This window comes from Pseudophryne corroboree, chromosome 1 (assembly GCF_028390025.1).
Source record: "Pseudophryne corroboree isolate aPseCor3 chromosome 1, aPseCor3.hap2, whole genome shotgun sequence".
Classification (NCBI taxonomy): Eukaryota; Metazoa; Chordata; class Amphibia; order Anura; family Myobatrachidae; genus Pseudophryne; species Pseudophryne corroboree.
In genome coordinates, this window is record NC_086444.1 from 347966054 (window position 1) to 347988014 (window position 21961).

The window sequence follows — 21961 nt, forward strand, 5'->3', positions numbered from 1 at the left end:
TGATTCTGAGAACCTGCAGCAATAACACAGTAACGGCGGCGGAGGACGGGAGACGCCATGTTGGATTCAAACATGGCGCCGCTGTGGTAGTGTCTCAGAATGACAGGAGGGATGTGCAGAGTGTTGACACAGATGAGATCCGGATTTGGAACGCTGGGCCAGTCTCAGAAGACACCTAAACGGCAGGTAATGGCGTCCAGATACCCGGATCGTGACACTGAGTGCAGTAGCATGCCTGTCATGTGTTGGGTGGGGCCACATGACACACAAAACAGGCCCCACAGACAAGTCGGCCTGCCTGGAATTTCCCTAAAGGGCCCTATAGCCAATTCGCACCTGGGAGTAGGTATGTTTTCTGAGGCGTGCTAGGGGCCCCAAACCCATTCAGATTTGGAAGAGTTATTAATTATATTGGCCATGTATTCCATTCAGTGTATGTGCTAAATGCAGGCTATTATTGAGTGTAGAGAAGAGGGGGAAGTTGTTTCTAATCAGCAGCTATCTGACAGGTGGTAGCAGAAGATATGGGACATATTATTTTGTTTTGGTGCCTAATTGTCATTGGGAGACCCAGAGGGAGAAGAAAAAAACACTTATGGTCACATGGGATGGGGCTTTGGAGAATATGGGAAATTAAATTGGTAACTTCTCGTTAGAGATTCCTAATTTTTGGACACAAAAATAGTCAGGAAGGTACAACCAGCCTTGGTCCTCAAGGCACACTAACAGTCCAGGATTTAGTGATATCCATGCTTGAGCACAGATGGTTAAATCAAAATAACAGGTACCTGTGCTCAAGCATGGATATTCTTAAAACCTGGACTGTTAGTGTGCCTTGATGACCGTGGTTGGGAATCCTGTATCTATACAGTAATTTATCAATTTTACTTTTACACAAATCAAACTGCATTTTGCCAAGTCTCTAACATTTATCCCCAATGCGTCTCCCAAATCGGCCTCCTAAAAGACATTTCATAGGGAGGTTACATGAAGAAATATCAATGGGTTTTTTAATGCAATACACACACACAAATTATTAGCTGGGGGGGTTCTGGAAATTTTCTATTTTTAGAAAAATAGGATTTTAATTACCTACCGGTAAAACCTTTTCTTGTAGTCCGTAGAGGATACTGGGGTTAATTTAGTACCATGGGGTATAGATGGGTCCACTAGGAGCCATGGGCACTTTAAGAATTTGATAGTATGGGCTGGCTCCTCCCTCTATGCTCCTCCTACCAGACTCAGTCTAGGAAACTGTGCCCGAGGAGATGGACATACTTTGAGAGGATAGATAAGGATAGTGGTGAGATTCCGAACCAGCACACACAACAAGAGGAAAGCCAAGCTAACCAAACTTGAAACAGGAACAGTAACGGCTGAACCAACATTACTTATCCAAGTAACAGTGCAGGAAGAACGAAGCACTGGGCTGGCGCCCAGTATCCTCTACGAACTACGAGAAAATTATTTACCGGTGGGTAATTAAAATCCTATTTTCTCTTATGTCCTAGAGGATACTGCGGTCCATTTAGTACCATGAGGATGTACCAAAGCTCCCACACCGGGTGGGAGAGTGCTGAGGTTCCTGCAGTACTGATTGCCCAAACTGAAGGTCCTCAGAGGCCAAAGTATCGAACTTGTAGATCTTTGCAAACGTGTTCGAACCTGACCAAGTAGCTGCTCGGCAGAGCTGCAAAGCAGAGACACCCCGGGCAGCCGCCCAGGAAGAACCCATCGACCTAGTAGAGTGGGCCTGTACAGATTTTGGACATGGCAAACTTGCCGTGGAATAAGCATGCTGGATAGTAAGTTTGATCCAGCGTGCAATTGTCTGCTTTGAAGCAGGACATCCAATCTTATTGGGATCATAAAGAACAAACAGCGAGTCCGTCTTTCTGTGACGAGCTGTTCTTTTCACATACACCTTCAAAGCCCTCACGACATCCAAAGACTTTGAAGTAGCAGAGGTGTCGGTGACAACCGGACAACCGGAACCACAATAGGTTGGTTGATGTGAAACACAGACACCACCTTATGAAGAAATTGCTGACGAGTTCCGAGTTCAGCTTTGTCCTCATGGAAAATTAAATAGGGATTTTTGTGAGACAAAGCCCCCAGCTCCGACACACATCTTGCTGAAGCCAAGGCCAACAGTGTGACGGTCTTCCACGTAAGATATTTTACGTCCACTTCCTGTAACGGTTCAAACCAGTCCGATTGGAGGAAATGCAGCACCACATCGAGATCCCAAGGTGCCGTGGGAGGCACAACGTCTGGACCTCAGGGAGAGAACCAATTGTTTCTGAAAGAAAATGGACAAGGCCGAAATCTGGACTTTTATGGAGCCCAGACGTAGGCCCACATTTACTCATGTTTGTAGAAAAAGCAGGAAACGTCCTAGATGGAATTCCACCGCAGAAAATTTTCTGCTCTCACACCAAGAGACATATTTCTTCCAAATACGATGGTAATGCTTAGACGTTACCCCGTTCCTGGCTTGGATCATAGTCGGGATAACCTTGTTAGGGATCCTCCTCCTGGCTAGAATCAGCCATTCAACTTCCATGCAGTCAAACGTAGCCGCGGTAAGTCCTGATAGACGAACGTGCCCTGTTGCAGAAGATCCTCGCAAAGAGGAAGAGACCACAGATCTTCGAGGAGCATCTCCAGAAGGTCCGCGTACCAGGCCCTTCTTGGCCAGTCCGGAGCAATTAGAATTGCTTGAACTTTTTCCCTTTTTATTCTCTTTAGAATTCTTGGGATCAGAGGAAGTGGAGGAAACATGTACACCATCTAATAGACCCCATGGAGTCGTCAGGGCATCTACCGCCACCGCCTGTGGGTCTCTCGACCTGGAACGATACCGCTTGAGCTTCTTGTTGAGACGAGAGGCCATCATGTCGATCTGTGGATATCACCATCGACTTGTCAAGCGCCTGAACACTTCCGGGTGAAGGCCCCACTACCCCGGGTGCAGGTCGTGTCTGCTGAGGTAGTCTGCTTCCCAGTTGTCTACTCCCGGAATGAAGACCGCTGACAACGCCACAGCGTTTCTGTCTGCCCAGAGGAGAATTCTTGACACCTCTGACATTGCTGTTCTGCTTTTTGTTTCGCCCTGTCGGTTTATGTACGTTACTTCCGTCACATTGTCCGACTGGACCTGAATGGCCTTTTCTTGAAGAAGATGTGAGGCCTGCAGAAGGGCATTGTATATGGCCCTGAGTTCCAGAATGTTGATTGGAAGGACGACTTCCTGACTGGACCATCGTCCTTGAAACTGCACCCCCTGAGTGACTGCTCCCCAACCTCTGAGGCTTGCGTCTGTGGTTAACAGAATCCAATTCTGAATTCTGAACCTCTGACCCTCAATGAGGTGAGAAGTCTGTGGCCACCACAGAAGGGAGATCCTGGCTTTTGGCGACAGACGGATCCTCTGGTGCATATGAAGATGCGATCCAGACCATTTGTCCAACAGATCGAGCTGTGCGTGAAACCTTCCATATTGAAGAGCCTCGTAAGAGGCCACCATTTTCCCCAGAAGGTGAATGCACCGATATCTGGGTTGGCTTCAGGACATCCCAAACCATCGACTGGATCACTAATGCCTTTTCCAACGGAAGGAACACCTTCTGCGACTCCGTATCCAGTATCATTCCCAGTAATGGTAGCGTCCGTGTTGGCTCTAGGTGAGATTTCGGAAGGTTCAGAATCCACCCGTGATCCTGGATGAGATTGGTTGAGAGAGCAATGCTGTCCAGCACCCTTTCCCTGGACGGTGCTTTTATCAGGAGATCATCCAGGTACGGAATTATGTTCACTCCCTGTTTGCGGAGTAGAAACATCATCTCTGCCATCACCTTCGTGAAGACCCTCGGTGCAGTGGAGAGACCAAATGCCAGGGCCTGGAACTGGTAGTGACAGTCCTGCAGTGCAAAGCGTAGGTAAGCCTGATGAGGCGGCCATATCGGAATGTGAAGGTACGCATGATTGATATCCAGAGACACTAGGAATTCCACCCTCCTCCAGACCTGAGATCACCTCTCTCAGAAACTCCATCTTGAATTTGAACACTCGTAAGTACGGGTTCAAAGACTTGAGGTTCAGAATTGGTCTTACTGAACCGTCCGGTTTCGGTACTACAAACAAGTTGGAATAGTACCCCTTGATAGCTGATGAGGTGTAACTGGAACAATGACGTGAGTTTTTACCAATTTTTGGATGGCATCTTGTCAAATTATACTTGCCTCTTGTGAAACTGGCAAGCCTGATTTGAAGAATCTGTGAGGTGGGAGCTCTTGGAACTCCAGTCTGTAGCCCTGAGAAATAAGATTTATGACCCAGGGATCCTGGCACGAATTTGACCAGATTTGACTGAAGAATTGTAGGCGAGCTCCCACCTGACAGCCCTCCAGGCATTGTGGTCCACCGTCATGCTGAAGTCTTTGAGGAAGCAGAGCCTGAACTCCGTTCCTGAGCACCTGCTGTTGCTGGTTTGCGTGGTTTACCTCTTACGCCGCTGGAGGACGTAGAAGCACCTCTGGATTTGCCCTTGAACTTGGCTGTCCAAAAGGACTGTAACTTAGAAGCTGAATAAGTCTTCTTGGATGGGGGGGCTGCGGAAGGAAGATACGTAGACTTACCTGCAGTAGCTGTGGAGATCCATTTGTCTAATTCATCTCCGAACAAGGCCTCTCCTGTGAATGGTAGGCCTTTCACGCCTTTCCTGGAATCCGCGTCAGCAGTCCACTGTTGTAGCCACAAGCCTCTGCGTGCCGACACTGCCATAGCGGTGGTGCGTGCGTTAAGCACGCCTATTTCGTTTATGACTTCCACCATAAAGTTCGCAGAGTCCTGTATATGCTGCAGGAGTAAGATAACATCCCCCCTAGATAAGGAATCTAACCCCTCAATTAGGTTACCTAACCATTTGCTTTAGTGATCCACACACATGCAATAGTGGGTCTTTGGCCAACCCCAGCAGCTGTGTACAATGATTTGAGTGTAGTCTCAATTTTACGATCAGCCGTTTCTTTCAGGGAGGCTGCACCAGGAACAGGCAATACGATTTTACGTGACAGCATAGAGACTGATGTGTCCACTATCAGTGGACTTTCCCATTTTTTCCTATCCTCCAGAGGAAAAGGAAAAGATGAGAGCAACCTTTTAGGGATCTGAAACTTCTTATCAGGATTAACCCAAGGTTCTTCAAACAGGGTATTCAATTCCTTTGATGCCGGAAAAGTGACTGAGGACTTCATTTTTACTTTAAAATAATATTCCTCACACTCCTCTGACACCTTATCAGGAATATGCAGAACATCTCTGATAGCCTCTATAAGAGCCTCTATTCCCTGTGACAGAGCTGCATCCCCCCCCCCTTCCCCCCCTCTGAGTCCACCTCCCCCTCCTCCATGTCTGACCTGTCAGTGTCAGAGCCAGACTGCAGAATATGGGCCAGAGATCGCTTTTGCGGACAAATGGGAGGGGACTGAGACGCTGTCTTGAGGACTGAGTCTCTGTTCATAAACTAATCCACAGTCTGTTTTAAGTATTGAGTCTCTTTCTCATTGCGGGACAAGTTTGTAGAAAGAGTTGAGATCATTCCCTTTAGAGAATTAACCCATTCTGGTTCAGCCCCGCTAGTCTGTGAACCCTGAGTACCTAGTAGTGAGTTCCCTGGTGAAGAGGAACACTCTGTGGTACAAGACACACACTCTTTGCATGACATAATGTAATGTGACAGCACACACACACACACACACACACACACAGAGGAAAGGTTAAGCACAAGCCCTTCAGGGAGACACAGAGATGTTTGGAGCCAGCTGCCACAGCACCCTTATCGCTAATGCCAAGCTTAGCCGGGTCGCAGACTAAGTACCCTGATAGGGGACTTAGTACACTAGTAACCGCTCCCCCCCTGCTATGACCCCCTGGTACCGCTGAGGTAATTTGGAGTCACACTGAGGAGCTGCACGTCCCTGTCCTGTCAGCGTCTGTGTCCACTGCAGAGGGAAAATGGCGCTTGTGAGCTGCTGGATCCTCTCATAGTGAAGCCCCGCCCCTTCAATGGCGTGCGGTCTTCCCACTTATTTTTTTATACTGGCTGAGGAATCTCGTGCTTAAAATGGAGAAAACCGTTTTAAGGCTGTTGTGCCAGTATGGGCACTGTGTACATTGTACGGGGATGCAGTTATGTACTATGTTCGGATACGCATTACGCCCCGTTTAGAAGCCGTGCAGTTCCATAACCTCATGCCGCCATAATGGCCGGCGCCCCGCTAGCAGGGACGCTGGCTCAGTAGTCACCACTCTTCATTCTTCTGGCTCTGTTAGGGGTGGTGGCATGCTGCGGGACTGTAAGCTCGCCGTGATTGGCTTGCAAATAGGTCCCTCAGGAGCTCAGTGTCCTGTCAGCGGGGAACGGGACCATTAACCCTTAAAGAGGTTGCCCCCTCCCCAAGGGGTTTTTTGTGTACTTTTTCATTTATTGTCATAAGTGGATGGCCTCACATTTACAGATATAAGATGTATTCTCTGAAGCAACTACTCAGTAACTGCTAGTAGGTCACAAATTTAAAAAGCAATCCAGAAATCCTGTATGCAGAAGTGCTTTACAACAGACCTAGACCAAATAATGGGCTGTTTACATTCAAGTTACTCACACTGTCCACCAGTTTTGTAAAGGAACCACTAGAAGTCCGGCTGAGCCATTTCATCTGTAGCTGAGGCAGGAGACTGTTAAATGTGCGAACACTCCAAGTCCTCTGTCTGCTTGGATCTATATCTTCAACTTCATTTGCTTTGTCCTCTATACTTAAACCCACACTAGAGCAATCTGAAGTGAGCCAGTCAGACACAGATGCAGGGCTGGTTACACTCCTCTTTAAGTTTCCTTCCTATAAATAAAGAAAGAATTGAAAACACTACAAAGTAGAAAATATTAGTGGCAGAAAACTTCAGGTGCCTGATAACACCACTGTTATGTCTTAATGGTGACCAGTGCAACAAAAATATGAAATGTACATTTTTAACTACTATCACCGTACATAGTCTCCACTCCCTGACGACCACCCCACCCCCGTGTCAACTTTTTCCACAAGTGGAAAGTTGGTCTAATAAAAAAAAATAAAGTATCAGAATTCATGTAAGACAACACCGCAGTTTCCTTTTAAATGAAGTGCAACAATTTAAAACTGCTCCAGGAATTAATTTCTAGAGAAACAATCTGCTGCAGAAATAGAAGTAAACCCTACTTGCAAGAAGATTATTCTGAACATTGCTAAGTAGCGTGGGAGCAATTCTGATTTATTAGGATTTCAGTAATATGCGTAAAAATCATCTTACAGGTTTAACGTGAAACACGTTGCTCTTTCTGTATTTTACAAGAGGACAGAAACTCTGAACACCAAGTCACATTGGATTTGCAAAATATGGCATTAGACCATAAAATTCAACATAAAAATGATCACGGAAGCTTTTAAGTCAAACACTTAGAAAATTGAATAGCAGAAGTTAATATGAACAAAAGTTTGAGGGAAATAAGAGAATTATTACCATTAACTTCATTTCCTTGAAATACTCCATGACAGCCTTACACAAATGGGATAAGTCCATAATCAGCCAAGTAGAGACAGCAAATAGAAATGGTATCCCCGCAAAAGGATCAACTGTAAACACAGGTGACAATATAAGGCTACCATGGAGAATTAAAATAAAATAAAGAAACACAATGGTACATTTTCTCATTTCAGTATCACCTCCATTGCAGCCTTATACAATTGGGAGGTATCCAACCAGTAGAAAAAGAAAAAAAGACAGTGCTCAGTGACAACTTTGTGAATTAGTGTTTGATTGAATTTTCTTGCAAACTGAGCATCAGCCGAAGGCGTCACATCCATAAGAAAATGACTGGTAAATGGCGAGAGGAGAAGACAACACCGCTACTTTGTGGAGATTATTTGATGATCTTTGGTCTACATGCCCAGTAGGTTGCTATCAACCTTTTAGAATATGCCCTTAGGATTTCCAGCACCTCATGTCTATTCCTCATACATGCATGTGTAAATATATCCCTGGACCATCTTGAGAGATGTCGGACAGTTTCTAGATTATACAGAGCATGCCCTTTATATGGTCCCTCGGGAAGCAAAAAGCTGATCTAGTTTCCTAAATTCCTTCGTTATGGAGAGATAAACAAATTGCAATTATTATACATTGCTGTTAGTTGGCTGCGGGCTGAGAGACAGAAGTATGATCTCCTGATACGAAAATTAGAAGCTACTTCAAGGAGGATTAGTTTGCAACACCACTTTGTGATACAGATGTTCAGAAAAGCCTCCTTACGCCATAGGGCACGTAATTCCAGACATGATTGCTAATAGAAAACAAAAAAACACTTTGTGGGTGAGCCACTTGAGGAAGACCTCTTCTCAAGGTCCAAAGAGATCAGACATTATAGCATCCAAAACAACACTCAGATCCTCTGCTTAAATTGGGAAAAAAAAGTTGTGAAACAGGAATAAAGGAAGAAAAACATTATATTCCAGATGGAAGTTCCATGGCACCAACTGAGCATCTATTCCTCCTGCTACGATGCTCTTGTGATGAGAGCTGAACTGAGCGGCTTTGTTGTTCTGAGTTGCTGCAGTTATCTATTTGAGTAAATCAAAACTTCAGAACCAGTAACTGGAAAACTTTGTTGTGCATTTTTCTGATTTTGTGATGCATGTAATTTATGGCAATGTATATTAATTATATCAAGTTTTTATAGTTTTTTTTTTTTTTACCCTTCTCTGTTCCCAATGATATGATTAAGAGTTTCATTAAGTGAATTGACGTATATAACTGCTTGGCTATAATCTAGTTAAATAGCCATGAGTTTTCTCAGAGACTAATCTTCTGATGAAACCAGCTCATGTACTGGATGATTTTATTTTACTTAAAAACATAGAATTTGACTGCAGATAAGAACCTCTTGGCCCATCTATTCTGCCCCTTTTTCTTTTATCCTTTTGGTAACTTCAACCCTATTACAGCAGACTTCTAGCAGAGTATATTATTTGTGGACAATGAAGCAAGTGACCTTGCATGCTGCTATCGTCATATGCTCATACAATGTGGCGTGACTTCCTATTTGTATTTTTTTTTTAAATGAATGACAAATATAACCAAATTCAATGTGGCTTTTTTGGCTTAAATATACTAACACATATTTACGTCTTGGATGAGGCTATGATGGGAGAGTGGTGAATTAGAAGTAATGATCCAGCATGATAAATCTGAGGAATCAATGATGTTGACATATGACAGAATATGGAGAAGTAGGACTTTCTATTGTATGGAAAACGGACTTCATATGTTCCATTTGGTAGTGCCTTGTGTTAGTGAATTGATTTAGCCTCCATAAATCCTGTTTTTTAAACGCCAATATGAATTTCATAACAGGAAGAGCATGAAATAGAAAACTGCCACCCTGGAACACATGAAAATTATATGTCACTGCCTCTTCCAGTAAAGTCTGCAGACTGTTCCATAATGGATTAAATTCTATTGTGGAGGATGAACAATGATAGTTAACACAAATATTTCCTTTGAGTATTGAGTGAAATGTGATTTGCACTGCTAATGTTGTCCATTAATACTGAGGGGTAAGTACCCAGACCTCTACAGAATTTGAAATGCTAACACCTACAGGACTCCGTGAAAGCTGAGCCACAAGAGAGTTATTGAGAGGCCTCGGCCAGGGCCTCCCTTTCTAACCCTATAACAAAAAGTTAATTAGCAGAGCTGTCACCATTCTGCTTTGAATACAGGCTTGCCAGATTGTTAGCACCATGCTTTACTGAAGTGCTCCCGAAGAAAATGATTGGAAGCAAGCCATGGCAATTGTATGCAGTTATCCTTAGAATAAAGCGGGTGGTCTTCACTTTGCCGGCGGTCGGGCTCCCGGCGACCAGCATACCAGCGCCAGAATCCCGACCGCCAGCATACAGACAGTTCTTTTCCCTCTTGGGGGTCCACGACCCCCCTGGAGGGAGAATAAATAGCATGCCACCGGGCCCGCAGCATGGCGATCGCAGCGAGCCCGCAAGGGGCTCATTTGCGCTCACCCAGCTGTCTGTATGCCGGCACTAGGGATTCCGGCACCGGTATGCTGGTCGCCGGAAACCAGACCGCCGGCATAACATACTACTCCCGAATAAAGCCTATCACAGAGAGGAAAAATGGCTTTTAAGGAAAAATTTCCAAACAATTCTTTGTGGGTATCCACCGAGATATCTTATTGACTTGATGCAACTTTCCATTATTCTATCCAAACGAAATTTCAATGGGCCTCCATCTTGTAATAAAATAGTGGTCCTGGCTGAAAAAATGGCTACAGCAGCATTCATTTTACATACCAAACACCACTTCGAAGCTTCATCATCTTAGAAAGGTTTCATGTAGGTCATGTCTCTTGAGATTAGACCAACTCTTATCCAACTGCCCTCATTCTTTGCTAATTAGATCCTTGATAACTTGGTTTACTTTAAATCCTTGGCCTTCTCACAAATGGATCTTAAAAAGGGAATCCTGGAAGGAGGAAGAAGCTGGCTGTGTCTTTAATACTAATGTGTTTTAGGCTTAAAATTAATTGGAATATTCCCTATTTCTTCACTGGATGACTATGCAGGATCAACAAGAGAACCTAATTACCATAGGTAGAAAGGCCATGCCACACATCATCTAGAAATTAAGTTTGCAAACTGTTCAGGATGCTCAACAGTGGCTAGTTTGGCCTGAATAATTCAATCTGCACTGAGCTCTGAGTAGACACTAGTGGGAGGGGGGGGGGGAGGATTTAATTAGATGTGATAATTTACTGGAGGGGGGGGTGGAGAGCCTAAGGCTTTAGCACCCAGGGCTATTTAATTAGAGCCCCTTTTCCTCACCCAGCAAAATATCCCGCTAACACTTGTTAACCCACTGAGTCTGGGATAAGTTAACGGACCTATGGACCTAGCCCACTGGAATTTACATCTCACTCTTCTACTTACACTCCAGTAATGGAACATAAAGTTGATGGGTGGCTCTAGTAGATTGGCTGATATCCTCACTGGCTGAGTAGGTAATGAAGTTGGGGCATATCCCAATGTCATTACAGTAACAGATAAGCAGATATGTCTATATGTTTTCATACCTGGGCTTTTGAAGAGTGTTATATAGAGTGAGGCTGCAACAGGTGGACATTTACTTTTTATACTTGTGCATTCAAACAGCAAATGTGATGTACATAAAGGACTTTATTGCAATTGTATTTTGGTTTCAGTACAGTCTAGTCCAGTGGTTCCCAACTTTCTTAAATAATGGCGACCTAGAGTATCAGAATTTGTTTCCCAGCAGCCCTAGGATAAAAGTTTATAATTGATAAATTTTGAAGAAATTTTTTTTATTAAATTAAGCAAATTTTACCAGTCATCCTTAGGTTCAGTTATGTGGTGGTGTGTTTCTGTTTGTCCACATATTTTATGATTGGCAGCCACTAGAACTGGTTTTGCCTTTAACTTTGACCATAAATAAATTTTATTTGATCCTTGACCACCAACCCATGGCACCCATGCAAAAGCCTCACGGCTCCCCAGGATGCCATGGCACACAGTTTGAGAACCCCTGGTATAGACTATTACTGTAGCGGCCCCCAGCCAAGGGGTGCAAGGATAAGCCGCAGTGGCACAGAGCTGGTTTGACCCATGGGTGAGTCTATCAGAGATTAAAAAAATGATGCCATCATTCCAGCCATAAAATTGGGGTTTACTCAATATCAGGCCCAAACTGTATTTCTATGACTGCATTATTGTTTTTTTTATTGTTTTTTTAATATAACATGGTATCCAAAGTACACATATGTACTAACCTGTACTGGGTAGGTGTTAAAGGTGAGATGGTCTGTGTTATTTCCTGATGAGATGACAAAAACTTCATCACTGTTTGAATCGGTCACTGTGACAGTGGACAGAGACGGTTCATCCTGGTATGTTTGATGTGAAACATCAGCAGCTACAAGATAAAAAGAGCACGGGCATGACAAGTTCATGCTGGAGCAGGATTATTGTGTCCCAGGACACTATGACACAAGACCTTGTGTTAACCAGAAAACATGCAGATTACCCTTTCTTTCTTTTTTTTATAATAATTTTTATTGGGTTTTGTCAATATATTATCAGTGGCATATAACAAATCAAATACAATCAAACATGAACACAAAGATAGTAAAAAGAAGTAATAACAAAAAATAGAGGAAAAGAGGAGGAAAGGGGAACGGGGGAGGGAAACTGCCAGACACAATCAACAGCAGTAAAAGAAAAGGCGGGCAAAGCCGCATCACAATCACGGAATCAGGGAATACGAAAACAAAATGTCTACTACCTAATCAGAAGAATTGATTTCAACTCAGGGATTTTCTGTAGGGGAATCGAGAACAGTAAAGTCTATGGGTGAACTGTAGATAACAGAATGACCCATGCGCTCACGGAACTCACTCCACTTAAACCACTTCATATGACTAGAAGAGGCAGAGGAGGAAAATGCCGTCTCCACCGTTTCACATAGGTAGTGCCTGTGGACTTTATCTAAAATAACAGCAGACGTGGGAACTAAAGGAGATTTCCACAGTTGAGCTATGGAGGCCTTAGTGGCAATCAAAATATGTCCCATAAGGTACCTGTCACCCTGGGACAGTGGCCCTGGGTAGAAATGAAACAGAGCCGTTAAAGGGTCTGCAGGGACATCAGTTCCCAACACCTCACCGACCAGAGAAAATACTTCCCTCCAGAGCGGTCGCACGACCGGGCAAACCCAAAACACATGAAAGATATCACTGATCGAGGCGCAGCTCCTCCAGCAAAACTGTGAAACTGTAGGCCAGATTTTATGCAGCCGCTCGGGAGTGAAATAGGCTCTGTGGAGCAATTTAAAAAACATTTCCGAGTGGTGAGCACATTTAGAAACCTTAAAGCAAGTACGGAAAATGACATCCCAATCCTCATCGGCCAGGACCCGGGAGAGGTCCTTCTCCCATTTAATCAAAGAGGGCAGTTTCCCATAGGCCCGTCCCGACAATAAGAACTGGTACCACCAAGAGATATTACCTCTCCGAGCTGTCAGTTGAAGTTTAGATAACAGTAGGGGAGGGCAAACTAAATTAGTCAAGGGGAATGAGATATGGCTCTGGATCCAGTGTCTCAACTGGAGATACTTATAAAAGTCCTGAGATGAAACACTGGCCTCACTCTGGAGATGGGAAAAAGGAACTAGGCCCTCTACTTGGAGCACATCCTTCAATGAGGTCACCCCCTTTTCAGCCCACGTGTCCAGGTTCAAAGAAAGAATTAGGGCAGCTATAGCAGACAGGGACAATCTCCGCTTGAGAAGAAATAAATTTACGCCAAATCTGAAGCGTAGTAGCTATTGCCTTACAGGTCTGGGTCTGGCGAGGAGTCACTGTAGCAGGTAACCATAGGAGATCAGGGAGCCTAAAGGGGGCCACCATGGAGCTCTCAATAGTAGCCCACTGTTTAGAGGACCCCGATAAAAAGCAATCATTAACCTGGCTCAGGATACAAGCTGATTGATAGGTCTCGAGGTCCGGGAAGGCAGCACCTCCCCTAAGTCTCGGAAGGGAAAGGGTATGTCTAGCTATTTTAGGTTTAGAGCCTTTCCATATGTAGTTGATTAGAGTTTGATTAAACTTATGGAGAAACGGCTTAGGGAGAAGTCTCGGAATAGCTCTATAGAGGTACATTAACTTTGGTAGGAGCACCATTTTAGCGGCCGCTATATGGCCCAGCCAGGACACCTCATGCAGCATCCAATCTTTGGTCAGAGTTTCAAAGGCCTGTAATAACGGCTTATAGTTGTAGTCGATCAAGTCGCGGTCTCTAGCTAGGTTAATACCTAAATATTTGAGGGATTTAGACTGCCACGTGTATCTAAAATCACTCTGAAGTGCCCACGCAGAATCTGTGGAAATATGCAAAGGGAGGGCCTCAGTTTTGGAGATATTCAATTTATAATAGGACACCTCGGAAAACTGCTTCAGAATCTGGTGAAGGGCAGGGAGAGAGAGCTCCGGTCTCGTTAGACATAAGAGGATATCGTCCGCAAAAAGACTGATTTTGTGAGAAACATCACCAATAATAGGACCATGAACATCCGCTGCCAACCTAATCGTCTCCGCCAAAGGCTCAATTGCTAAGGCAAATATAAGGAGTGACAACGTATAGCCCTGCCTCGTACCATTGGTGATATCAAAACTAGCAGATAGGCATCCATTAACTGAAACCATCGCCGAAGGAGAAGAATAGAGGGCGAGGATAGAGTCTAGTATACTTCCCTGAAAACCAAAGCGACACAACGCAGCCTGCACAAACCCCCAGTGAAGCCTGTCGAATGCTTTTTCAGCATCCAAGGAAAGTATTAGAAGAGGGGACCCAAGGGAATCATAGTAATCCATCACATCTAGGACTCGGCGAGTGTTGTCCGGAGCCTGCCTGCCCGGAATAAACCCGACCTGATCTGATTTAATAAGATGGGTTAGGAAGGGGCATATACGATTAGCTATCTTTTTAGCATATATCTTGACATCCGTGTTTAACAAGGCTATAGGTCTATAGTTTTGCACTGAGGATGGAGACTTCCCAGGTTTAGGAATAGTCACAATTCGTGCATTGAGCATTTCCTTCGGGAAACGCCCAACCAACGTGGCCTCGCCAAACACGGATGCCAGAACCGGGGCTAGCTCCATTTTAAAGGATTTATAGAAGTTAGCGGGGAATCCATCTGGGCCAGGGGCTTTATCAGGTGGAAGCGAGTCAATGGTCGCCATTATTTAGTCCGCTGTCCAGGGGGAGCTCAGGGACAGGCAGGGTGCAGAGTCTAGGGAGGGGAAGGATAAGGATTGGAGAAAAGCATCAATATCTACTTGAGAGGGCTGGGGGGTATCCAAATCGTCCCGAAGGTTATAGAGGGTAGAATAGTATTCTGCAAACGCGTCAGCGATATGGTGCGGATCAGATATATTAGCACCGCTAAAACATGGTGCACACGCTCCCTCACTTTACGCCCCCTCAATTTACTAGCCAACAGTCGACCAGCCTTGTTGCCAAAAACGTAGAATTTCTGATTAAGTCGCGCTATATTACGCTGCACTTCACGCAATGAGAAGGAATTTACTTTTTCCCGAGCAAGGAGAAGTCGCCTATAAAGAGTTTTATTAGTCGGGTTCACTTTATGGGCCCTCTCCAAATCAAGAGCCTCCGACTCAGCTTGATCAGAAGCCTGTTTATAGTCCCTCTTCGGCTTTGCAGCGACTTGTATGGCCGACCCCCTAACGACAGCCTTAAGAGAACACCAATGATTAAATATTGAAGTGTCGTTGGGGTCATTTTCACATAGATAATGGGACACAGACTGTTGAATCGCTTGTCTAGCTTCCTGACAGGAGAGGGCACCATATCCCAGTCTCCATGGCCCTGGGGCGACCCTTCTACCCCCTATATCCCACGCTAAAAACAAGGGAGAGTGGTCTGACCACGTCATAGGCAGAATATCAACTTTGCTGATGGAAGCTAACGTCCATCTGTCGGAAAAGGCTAAGTCTATCCTAGAATATGATCGATGGACATGTGAATAGAACGAATAGTCCCTCGTCGTAGGGTGACGAGATCTCCAGATGTCGTAAAGATCATATTCCACTATCAATCCACGAAAACCTTTAGCGGGATCGTGAGGTTTGAGACTATGTGGCACGGTCGTCCTGGACCAATCCATTAGCGGATTCAGAACTATATTAAAATCCCCCAGTACCAAGAGTGCGCCAATAGCGTGTCTGCAATACTGAGAAGAACTTTTTACAAAAGGCCAACTGTCTAGTGTTAGGGGCATAGCAGGACACCAGGGTGACATCTACACTATCTATCTTCCCAACCAAAATATCAAATATCTCCCTTCGGGATCAGGATATTGAGCTGAGAGACTGAACGGGCACTGTTGGGAGATTAGGATAGCTACACCCGCTTTTTTCTCCGGGCCATTAGCCGTGTAGCAATGAGGGAATTTAGAGTTCCGAAACAGAGGAGGTGCTGCCTCTTTGAAGTGGGTCTCTTGGACCGCGACAATATGAGCTTTGAGTTTATGGAAGTAGTTAAGGGCAAGCTTCCTCTTCTGAGGAGAGTTCAAGCCCTTAACGTTAAGGGAAACTATATTAAACATCGTAAAAAAAAGGTGGAGGTGCAATAGATGACAACCGCATTAGGCACTATAACAGAATACGTGTACTGGCAATAGGAAGACAAAAATTTTTTTTCAATAAAACTAACATAGAGGGGAGAAAAAAAACAACTGAACTGACCCCACCAGGGGCCAAAACAGGCACCATACCATGGTCACCTGGAGAATGAACGTGGGGGTTAGCGGCTAAAACCCCCGTCACCCCAAAATGAAGAACTGAAGGCGTTCCTTGGGGCCCCTCCGCGCCATCCGCAGCAGCGACAAAATCCGTTGCCCACTACGGAAGAACAACAGGAGGCCAACAAATGGCATAGGGAAGCCCGGAGGGTCCCCAAGCTAGAACGCCCAAACATATTAAACAACAGTCATAACAATGTTTAAAGTTAAAGCAGGAGGAGGAACGTCACTCCATAGAAAAGAACTCCCACTCTCTACCCAAGTAAACAATGAACTAAACAAGCAACAAATGCAGGTTAACGGTAGAGGAGCTGAGAGAGACTAGATTATATCGCGGCACAGGGATCAGCCCGATCCAGCCTTGGACCAGTCCTGGTGAAGAACACGAACAGGAGAGCTGCGGTCCGAAGGATCGACTAGGTTCCATCTCTCCAACATTTTCATGCCATCCGGCACATTAGTGAGAACGATCGTGGAGCTGTCCCTTGATATCAACAATTTAGTGGGGAATCCCCACTGATATGGAATGTCGGCTCTCCTGAGAACACTGGTAATAGTGCAAAAAGAAAAAGAGGGTGTTCCGCACTGGTAAATGATAACAGACAAGACCTTATTATGAGGAAATGTGTCCGTGACCGACATCGGAAATGTAACACTGATGTGTAAATATGCCGTCGGTGGCGCTCCCAGAGTCAGTGGGTTTACATTGAAAAGAGGGGAAAAAAAGAAAGACTCTGTGCTGGGGCACTCTTTATGAAAAAATGAGAATAAAAATTAACCTTTATTTAGGATCATATAAGATATAGTGTGACAATCAAGATCAAGTATTTTTAAATAAAAATATAAATACCAGAATTGTATAAGATTAATTAACAGTAAATACTGCCAAGGTGAAAAATTATTATATATAGTCACAGGAGTGGCTTAACATATGTCCACTGACAATGAGTGAATAGCCAAAGTCTCCTAAGGTGATATCCCGTCGGTTAATCTGAGCACCAATAGATTGAAAGGTTTGTTGCCTAATGTGGTGTGGATCCACCTTCTGTGTAGATGTCTAACAGTGGTGTCACCATAGGCATTTTAATGCAGCGGATTAGATAAGAGTGTATAATCTGCTGAGTTGATAGGAAATTAGTGATGACCAACAGATAGTGGTTTAAGTCATGAAGAGGTGGTGTTACACTGGTAATAGGTTAAAAGGATCGGCGTTTCAGTAAAGTGTCTCTAGAAAAATTCACTGAACAGCTGAAGGGAGCCCAGCGCCTTTGCAGTATCCGAGGATGGCCTGACTGCCCGTAGTAAAGTTTCCTTCACATGAAAATAATGGATCCTCATCAGGACATCTCTGGGGACATCCGCAGGTGCGTTCCTAGCTTTGGGTAAGCGATGGATACGGTCTATCAGGAGATCACTAGAAGTAAGTGACGGGGCCAGTTTCCGGAACACCGCAATAGCGTAATCGTGTAGAGAACTATTAGAAACAGTCTCCGGGACCCCTCTCAATTTCAGGTTATTTCTCCTTGATCTGTCTTCCATTTCCATCACCTTTTCCCTCAGAAGAGAAACCGCCATTTCCAGTTGATCGTGAGAAGAAATAAGAGCGTTATGGGAACCCACTACTTCCTCCATCTTTGTCTCGAGGTGATCCGTCCGGCCACCTAACTCGTCAACAGCTTGCTGGCACACATGGAGTGAGGCCCTAAATTCCGCAGCTACTTCATCTTTGAAGGATGATAACAGGGCCTTCATAGAGCCAACCGTAAGCGGGTCGCTATCATCCATAGCGGTATGCTTAACAGGCGCTGGACCCGGTGAGGACGCACTACTACCAGAAGCCGAAGCAGGAGAGAGTCCTTTGGAAGAGGAAGCACTAGATTCTTGCGGCTTGGCAGGTTTGGGTGACGGTTTAAAGAAGGCAACCTGAGAGGCAGTTTTACCAACATTCACTTTTTTAGGAGGCATAATGCAAAGGAGACGTGTATTATGGTAAACGAGTTCAGTGGGTCAAGTATAAACGAAAGGACAGCTCCACTATAGATAAACTTGTTATGACATTACACTAAACAGAGGGAGCGACATGAGGTCAAAGAAGCTTCATTCGCACTTGCGGGGGTTCCCAGCAGAAGGGAGCATCCTCAGTGTAGGTGCGAGAAAGCAGGTGATAGAGACCAACAGGTAGCAAATCCAATGCAATGGATGCGGCCGCACCGTGATGAATTAGTGGTCGCAATACCCTCTATCTATAGGCCAGGTAAGTACAAAGTGTTGAAGACCTCCCGGAGCAATGCCCCTCCCCTTGACAGTGACTGGTGTGAGTGAGCAAGGTTTTGGCTAGATATGTAGGGGGCAATGCCACCCCCAGACTAGCACAACACTGTACTGTATGGGCACCTTGCCAGCAAGTAAAATGGCGCCCGCCAGCCCTTATTATTGGGCTCCAGCAGCACATATATCAAGCCTCAGGCAGCAGGGTCAGTTCGTTGGTGGGGGCGGGAAGCAGTCCGGCAGCCGCAGAGAGGACCTCAGCCCAGCGGGGAGCGGGGAGCAAGCGGCGGAAGCGCCGGATCCCGGGCGCCCTGTCACGTGATCGGCGCCGCCCACCGCCAGACAGCAGAGAGACATTCGAGTGCCGCGGCCAGCGGGTCCCCCCGCCGCCAGTATCAGCTGGGCGGGAGGCAGCTGCAGGAGGGGTAGTCAAACTGCGAAGGGACGGAGGACACCGCAGTCCACGGCCACAGGTAGCTCCACTTCCGGTCCGGGCCAGGAGCAAATTGAGTCCCTAGCTCCAACCTGGCAGACAGGCCGCAACCCGTACGGATACTGGATGCACCCGCCGGCTCCGCGATCCTATCTACCAGGTGCAGGGGAGTCTCAGCAAGTCAGGTAGGGTCCCTACGGACAAATAAGCAGGGTAGGTAACACATTAAATAGGGCCCAAGCAGGAGCTCAGTTTCTGCACAGCTGCTGCGTTCCGATGCCAAGCCACACACCCCCAGATTACCCTTTCTAAATGTTTGGAATTAATAGCTTTGCCCTCTTCATATTATTTCATTGATATTTGCAGGAAAGACAAATTCCATTTGATGTCTGTTTAAAAGAAAACAACAGATCTTTGTATTTACTTGAACTTAATTAGTATTTTAATTTTGTATTATCCAAAACACTGACAGTCTTCAGTACAGCATTATTGAGGTAATTCTGAGTTGATCGCTCGCTAGCTATTTTTTGCAGCACTGCGAACAGATAGTCGCCACCTATACGGGAGTGTATGTTTGCTTTGCAAGTGTGCGATCGCATGTGCAGCCGAGCGGTACAAAAAAGTTTTGTGAGGTTTTTTGAGTAGCTCAGAACGTTGCGATCAGTTCAGCCTGTTCTTGCCCGGAATTGACGTCAGACACCCGCCCCGCAAATGCTTCGATACGCCTGCGTTTTTCCAACCACTCCCAGAAAATGGTCAGTTGACACCCACAAACGCCCTCTTCCTGTCAATCTCCTTACGATCGGCTGCGCGAACAGAATATTCATACAATCCATCGCTCAGCAACGATACGCCTTGTACCCGTACGACGCGCCTGTGCATTGCGGTGCATACGCAGTGCTGACCTGATCGAAGCGCAGTGAAAAATCTGAGCGTGCGATCAGGTCGGAATAACCCCCTATATTGTGTAGAAATAGTGTACTGTAACCTTAGGATTTACTGCTAGCACTCTCAAGCTATATCTCCTGGCAAAAATACTAGTATTATTAACATTAATAGTGAAACCATATTCCATTTACAGTTAAGAACAAACTGAATAAAATGCTGCCAAGATTACAAGAGTTTTAATACAAGATAATAAGTGCAACATATTGCAAGAATAAAAAGTGCTTGGAGGGCCATATAACTCAGTAACACAGCAAAGTTGGCCTGGAGCCCAGTGGTGAATTTCCCATTAGGCAGGGGAGGCACGTCTCAAGTGGTGACACTTGTTGGGGGCGGTACTTGGATGCTTGTTTTTGTTATAGTCAGTCCGAAATGTACTCTTGAATGGAGTGTAAATGGGTAACACATGCACATACTGCCTCCTATACTGTAACCCAGTGATTTTCAACCTTTTTTTACTCGCGGCACACCGAACAATATTTTAAAATTGCCAAGGCGCACCATCAGTTCCCCATAGAAAAAAACAAAACACACACATTGGCCCTCACAGTAAAACAAACAAACAAACAAACAAACACATTGGCCTACACAGAAAAAACAATCACATTGCTCCCCACATAAATCATGTTGCTCAATACATAAATCCTATTGCTCCCCACATAAATCAATCACATTTCTCCCCACATAAATCCTATTGCCCCCCACATGAATTATTCACATTGTTCCCCCCATAAATCCTTATTCTCCCCACATAAATCCTATTGTTCCCACAGGAGAACTAAAATAACAAATATTAGCCCCTACCGGTCAGCTGTCCTCCTCCCTGTCCCTCAGTGGCGGGGGTTGTTCATAGTGGAGTGCTGCGAATACTGAGCAGCGGGCGGTCGGGGCAGGTGTGGATGTGGGTGGGCAAGGAAAGCTGTGTATGCAGGCAAGAACTGGAAGATGTGTATGCAGGTGGGTGGGCTGGCTGGGTGGTGAGATGCGGCGGCCGTGACCTGTGATATCACAACGCCGCGTCTTCAAGGCATACTGTAGGTCACGGCCGGAGCACGACTAATCCTCTAAGAAGAGCCCGGGCCAACAGTTCACTCTGAAGGTGCAGGATGCTGCTCTGGCTCCGCGGCACACCTTGCACTGGTCGCGGCACACTAGTGTGCTACGGCACACTGGTTGAAAAAGCCTGCTGTAACCTGTCCTACTTAGTGAATAGGTATACATTATTACAAATCCAAAAAGTCATAATGGCATTTTTATATTATTATTCTATTAAATTGGCTTTCTTCAAATGAGTGCTTACAGCCAATCAATAAAAACAATACAATTGGGTGCGAGAAGGGGAAGGGGGGGGGGGGTAGAGAGTAGCATTATTGTTGTGCCTAGGGGCGCCCTCACCCCTAAATCCACCCCTGCTGGGGCCAGATGGTTGTAAGAGTGTGCTAAGTGGGCAGATATAAGTTTTGTTTGAACTGTGTAGAGGACAAGCAACTTCCTTAAGAGAGGAGCTTTCAACAGAATGCTTCAAGGTTTGTGCAAGGGAGGGATTTCTACAGGGTGTGTGAAGCCCCAAAAAACTGTGAAAAGGGAGTAGGTCTAGTAGGGAGATTAATGAAGAAAAAATATTTTGCGGATAGCCTTATATTTTATTGTAAAATTATTATTATTAAAATTGTATTATATTAAATTCTGTACAATACAAGCAACCAATGTAAGAACTGACAGAGCGGAGCAACAGAAGAATGTTTTGCAAGGAAAATCCATCTAGCCTCTGCATTCAAATAGATGGTAGGGGTAAAAGCCTGTTTAGGGGAAGTCCAATTAGGAAACTAATAACAAATGTGGGAGATAAGGAGTGCCTGAATTAAAGTC

The 21961-nt window shown here is 45.2% G+C and overlaps 1 protein-coding gene across 3 annotated transcripts in view; it reads right to left on the reverse strand.

Moving 5' to 3' along the window:
• Window positions 1-21961, reverse strand: part of LOC135069606 (uncharacterized) — a 110435-nt gene that overhangs the window by 20500 nt on the left and 67974 nt on the right. For all 3 annotated transcript variants that reach the window (XM_063964698.1, XM_063964697.1, XM_063964699.1), the window contains exons 5-6: window positions 11897-12039; window positions 6666-6899 (exon numbers count right to left, since the gene is read on the reverse strand). In XM_063964698.1, the coding sequence (XP_063820768.1) occupies window positions 6666-6899; window positions 11897-12039 (377 nt within the window). The remainder of the gene's footprint in view (window positions 1-6665; window positions 6900-11896; window positions 12040-21961) is intronic.